The following is a 5,996-nucleotide window of genomic DNA, read 5'->3' as shown; positions in this document are numbered from 1 at the left end:
GATGAATGAAGGTGGGAGTAGGTGATACGGAGTTGGGGGGTGGAGCGGATAGATGGGAAAGGTCATGGACAGGTCACGAGGGCGGTAGCGAGTTGGAGAATTGGGACTGTGATAACGTAGGGGGAGAGGAATGAGGAAACTGTTGAAATCCACATTCATCCAGTGTGGCTGCAGGGTCCCAAGGTGGAATAGGAGGCTTTCTTCCTCCAAGCATTGGGTGGTAACGGCTTGCCAAGGACCAGAAATGTCCTTGACAGAGTAGGACGGAGAGTTGAAGTATTCAGCCTCAGGGCGATGGGGTTGGTGGGTGCGGGTGTCCCAGAGGTGTTCTCTAAAACGTTCCTCAAAAAGGTGTCCTGTCTCCCAGATGTAGAGAAGACCACATCAGGTGCAACAGATACAGTACATTACATTGGAAGAGGTCCAGGTAAATGTCTGTCAAGAGTGGAAGGATCCGTTGGACGCTTGGATGGAGGTCTGGAAAAAGCAGGCATATGAGAGCTAGTTAGATGAGCATTTGAAACACCATAGCATACAAATCTGGGAAATGGAATTAGAATGGATAGATATTTGATCCACTGGGCCAAAAGGGCCTCTCTGTGCTGTAAAAACTCTATATGCCCTCATCAAAAATTTAACTTTGAACTGATTTAAAAACCAACTTCCACTACCTTCAGAGGAAGAGCAATTCACACCAAAGCACCTGCAGGGAAAAATAAAACTAATCCTCACCTGTGTTTTTTCAAAAAAAAAGGGAGATATATCTTACTTAAACTGAAGAACAGTACAGCACAGGAACAGGCCGTCCGCCCACTAAAACTGTGACAACATGATGCCTTTCTAAACTAAAAGCCCAATGCCTCTACATTATCCCTATCCGTCTATTTCCTGCCTATTCACATAACTGTCAAAATGCCTCAAATGTTACTACTGTATCTGTTTCTACCACTTCCTCAGGCATCTTATTCCAGGCACTTACCCCCTCAAAAAAAAACTTGCCGTTCACATCTCCTTTAAACGTTGCCATGGGGTTAACTTAAACCTATCTCCTAGTAATTAACATATGTAGGCTGAGAAAGAGACACCAACTGTCCACACCTCTCAATTATATAAACTTCTATCAAGTCACCCCTCAGCTTCTGACATTCAAGTAAAAAACAAACTAAGTTTTTCCAAACTCTCATAACTAATACCTTCCAAACCAGGCAACATCCTGTTAAATGTTTTCTGGACCCTCTCCAAAGCTTCCACATCCTTCTGGTAGTGTGGTCAACAGGACACCGATGCAACATGCAAGAAGTGGCCGAACTAATGTTTGATACCAGTGCTACATACACTGTGCCAGATGTGTCTTACCAATACAGTATAGAAAAAGATAGGAGTAGCAAGTCATCTGGCCCTTTAAGCCTGCTCTGCAATTCATTTTGGATTACAGCTAATTGCTCAACTCAATAGCCCCACATATCTCCCATGTCCTTCATTCCTTTTAGCCACAAGGGCTATATATAAAACATCCATGAAACCCTACCTTGTTTTGGCCTCAGCCGCTTTGTGGTAACAAATTCCATAAGCTCACCAATTTCTGGGGGAATAACGTTCTCATCTCAGTCCTGAAAGTTTACCCCATATCTTTAGACTGTGACCCCTAGTTCTGAACTCCACAATCAGCTACCCAGTTTAATCTAGTTAGACTGTTATAGGCTTCTAAGAAATTTCTCCTCATTCTTCTGAATTGCAGAAATTATATACCCAAATGATTTAAGCTCTCCTCATAAGTCAGGCCTGCCATCCCATGAATCTGTTTGGTAGGCCTTCATGACTGCCCTTCTATAGACAAGTGTATCCTTCCTTTGGTAAGGAGGCCAAAACTGCATATAATATTCCAGGTCTGGTCTCATTAAAGCCCTAATTGCAGCAGGACATCCCAGCTTCTATAGAAGCTCTCATCTCTCTGCTACATCACATACTCACATGTTCTGCAATTGCAAATACATCATCTGCACTGCCATCTTTAATGGGTTTTGCTTAATGAATGAAAACACTTCATAAGAGGGGTAAAATAAAAGTTAGAGCTTAGTTCAAACATTCCCTTTTAGAATAACTCTTTATTGCTAGATGCTACATGTAGTCATGAAAATTTAAAGTAGATTTTTCACTCTTGTAAGGTAGTTAATAAAATATGGCAACACTTCGTCAGCAACATAATTCTTATTCTATTCCCATGTGTTTTCAATAGCCAGACATTTCAAGTTGACTACAAAATACTAACCAGAGTTTGACACCAACTCAATGTCGTTTCCCTCAAGAACAAGCTCATCTTTCTGGGCCTGGGAAACTATACATGAAACACCTGATGGAAGGAGAAAGAAATAGGGAGTTACATTGAAGTACATTCCTCATAAAACATTTGCATAAAATGCTTAACGCTATCTTTACTTACCTGGCTTCATACGGACTCTACGAATATACTTCTCTCCAAGGAAGTTACGGATTTCTACTAGAGATCCGGAATCCTGAACAACCACATTAATGGGGAAGTGAGCATAGACTGATCTCATCTTGTAACGGAAGCCCTAATTTTGGAAAATGGACAAAAATGTCAGGACTTTGCACATTTTTAGCACAAAATTGCTAAATGAAATAAGTTACAATTAACCAATGCTCCTCATTAGTCAAGAATTTACATTTTAATCTGCTTGTCAGAATTTAAAAGTTGACCACCTGGTTTTAATTTAAAAAAATATATACTGATGACAATGATGCTCCAAATTCAGGGAGCTCAACAAAATCTGCCACTTTCATACTGCAGTGAAGGAACTCCCATAATTTCAGAGCAAACCACTGCAGAGGTTTGAATATTAACCATTGTTCCTCTGCTGGATTTCAGTATCTTGCTTTTATTTAGAATTCATTTTTGGCCTTAATGAGTGACATATTCAGGCAAAACACAAGAAAACACCCACACAGACAGTGAAGTAACTAAAGATGCAATGACTGCAGCTGCTGACTTTATTCAAGGGCAAAGTAGGAACAATGGTGATTCACAACATGTCACTCAGTTCTTCCACAGAGCAAAACAAGTTGAACTTTAACTTTGATGACATCTTTCAGCAATTACAGCAGGATCTGCAGGACAATGGATGCTTCTTGTTGCTATTCAATGAATCCCATTGCCAGTTCCAACCTAGATTTTTTATGCATGTTGTTTTTAAGGTCATAACTAAAGAACGATCTGTTCACATTTTTGCCACTCAAGGAAAAAAGAGGGGATATGAATATCTACAAATTCAAAAAGGTACATTCTTGAGAAAAAGGGAACTGGTTTTCACCACAATTGATGGTGTTCAGCCAAGCGCAAATGTGGGTGTTGTTGCATTTTGCAGAAATGATCTAGTTTGCTCAAGTCAATTCCTACTATAATCCATCAGCAAGCACGAGCAAGTTTTAGACATCTCATTTATTTAAAGCTGTTTTAAGAGGATGAACTTGATTCAAGCAAAAGCCCTTTAGCAGTTGGCACAGTTGTTAGCACTGCTGCCCAACAGAACCAAGGACCCAGGTTCAATTCCAGTTGTCAAGTTGAGGGAAAATCCTGTGAAGATTTAAGATTGATGCCTGAAATTGCCATTTTTCTAACATTAGGGAATTAAATGTGCAGTGATTTGTCAGATTTAAAAAAGATACTGCAGAGTCTAGAGAAAACACCAGAAAAAAAAAAAATCAAAGACAAAGGAAAGATTCATCAGTGAAAGTCTGTGTACACTTGAGAGAAAGATTACAGGGGAATGGAAGAAATCATGTCTGTCTCAAATCCATTTGCTTAGCTGACTGGCAGGATGGTTACATCAGTTGTTTGATTTAAAAAAAAGTTGAAATGGAGATGATTAATATGCAAACAGCTGAAAGTCAGATCAAAGGACAGATTTTTTGAGAATGTGCAAGCCATCCTGCACTTTTAAAGTGAAAGCTCACTTTGGCTCCACATACCTCTATGAGAGGTTTGCCCTAATGAAAATAATCAAGACAATTAATCACACCATCTCACAGATAGCTATTTGATGAATTGTAAAGAACCACCAGACTCAAACTACACCCTAGACTTCAAGGCATTGACCAGTGCTGAGCAGTCTCAGATGTCATGCAAATATGAGCAGAGAACAAAATAAATAATTATATGTGCATTTGGTTTTAGATTTAATCGCACAAAAAGAATGAATTCTATATGTTCTTAGCAGTAATCTTGGGCTGCACTTCAATTAAAAAGTGAATATGCTGGGCCTACATAAATAAACCTTGCCAGGACTACAGTATAAATTCTTATTTTGTCATGTTATTAGAAAAACTTGCTGCGCATGGAACAGTACTTCCATTAGAAACATGGATCTTTGTGTGGTGAAGTTAAAGATATGTTAAGGAAGAATCAGAATTCACCTACTCATAAGTTACTTACTAATGTGACCCCCTTGATCATATTCTGTACATGACTACAGATTGTCCGCACTGTGGCCAGCTCTTTTCTGTTACCCCACCATTTGTCAACTCGAAGCTTGGAAAGAGAGACGGTAATTTTATTAATTGCCTAGTAAACTTGAAAATCAATAATATTTATATTGCATTGCTATATTGACAAAGTAAATAATTTTACTGCAGTCTCCAAAACAAGAAAAATTAATTTAAGATGCGTTAAAGTTTCAGCAAGAAAACACACTTCGCAACACTTAATTAACAAGTCTGATGAATGATTGACTTTAATAAACTGCTTTCTTTCAAAGACATTAAATGTTATAAAACCATATCCATAATAGAATACTAATCAAATATACTAGGGTAAAACCATATTTGAACTCCCAGTCATAAATCTATATTTCTACAGAACAGCACAGATTAAGATTTCAGAGTGATGGTAACGTGTGTTTTCCAATCACCAAGTTGCAGTTCAGAAAACACTAAAAATGTCCTTCAGTGAATGTGTATATTGGAAGACCAGAAAATGTTCAGATCTTTAAAATACAGAGATTGCCAATACATGAATAATAGATTTCCAGGCTGAGTTAAACCAGTGAATTAATGTAAAATAACTCTTATAAATACCAATCCCCATACTAGAATGGGGTGTTACCAGCATAACTTCACCATTGTGAAAACATTCAAATGACAGGAAGGTTGCAAAGATTCCTTTCCTAAAATAGGCCCATAATTTTTAACCACATTAAACTGGCATTAAACCACATTGAATGGAGACATTCAAATTGACAAACCTCAACTTCAGATTGGTGATTCAAATTCAGAACAGAAAGTTCCCATTCATTGCAAACATGCCTGTCACAAGCCACTTACTATCATTGTAAGTCCAAACTTTAAAAGCAGTAGTTTACCCAAAGGAAAATTCTCTCCATCTCACTTGTCAATCTCCCACTTTTCAGGGAGCCCCAGAGCACCCTTTCCTTTCATTTATCTGGTTCAACATCTCTTTCAACATTCCATTCCAGTCACCTGGCCTTCTTGATACCAAATAACCTTAATATCTACAGTGGCCTTACTTTTCATCTGTCAACCCGATTTTTTGCCATGTCTTTTCAAAGCTCGTCTCAGAGCTCAAGAAGCCACTTACATAAATATCATTTACTACTTGTTACTTACATACAAACAAACAGAAAGAAAATCCAAGTCAAATGTCTTTTAAATGATATTATACAAAATGTTTAATAGGTGAAATTCAACCAAATGAAATGACAGTCATGGAAATGTGTTGCTGGAAAAGAGCAGGTCAGGCAGCATCTAGGGAACAGGAGAATCGACGTTTCGGGCATTAGCCCTTCTTCAGGAATGAGGAAAATGTTTTTCCAGCAGGCTAAGATAAAAGATAGGGAGGAGGGACTTGGGGGAGGGGCGTCGGAAATGTGATAGGTGGAAAAAGGTCAAGGTGAGGGTGATAGGACAGAGTGGGGTGGGGGGGGAGAGGTCAGGAAGAAGATTGCAGGTTAGGGAGGCGGTGC

At 38.8% G+C, this 5,996-nt stretch overlaps 1 protein-coding gene across 1 annotated transcript in view; it reads right to left on the bottom strand.

Annotated features, from left to right (window-relative positions):
• Positions 1-5,996, bottom strand: part of rpl9 (ribosomal protein L9) — a 20,535-nt gene that overhangs the window by 3,380 nt on the left and 11,159 nt on the right. The window contains exons 4-6 of the mRNA XM_043692816.1: positions 4,451-4,546; positions 2,441-2,573; positions 2,270-2,350 (exon numbers count right to left, since the gene is read on the bottom strand). Coding sequence (XP_043548751.1) covers positions 2,270-2,350; positions 2,441-2,573; positions 4,451-4,546 — 310 coding nt within the window. The remainder of the gene's footprint in view (positions 1-2,269; positions 2,351-2,440; positions 2,574-4,450; positions 4,547-5,996) is intronic.

The sequence above is a fragment of the Chiloscyllium plagiosum genome, chromosome 1 (assembly GCF_004010195.1).
Source record: "Chiloscyllium plagiosum isolate BGI_BamShark_2017 chromosome 1, ASM401019v2, whole genome shotgun sequence".
Taxonomy (NCBI): Eukaryota; Metazoa; Chordata; class Chondrichthyes; order Orectolobiformes; family Hemiscylliidae; genus Chiloscyllium; species Chiloscyllium plagiosum.
Note: the sequence above shows the minus strand (reverse complement) of the source record. Positions and strands in the feature narration are given on the sequence as shown.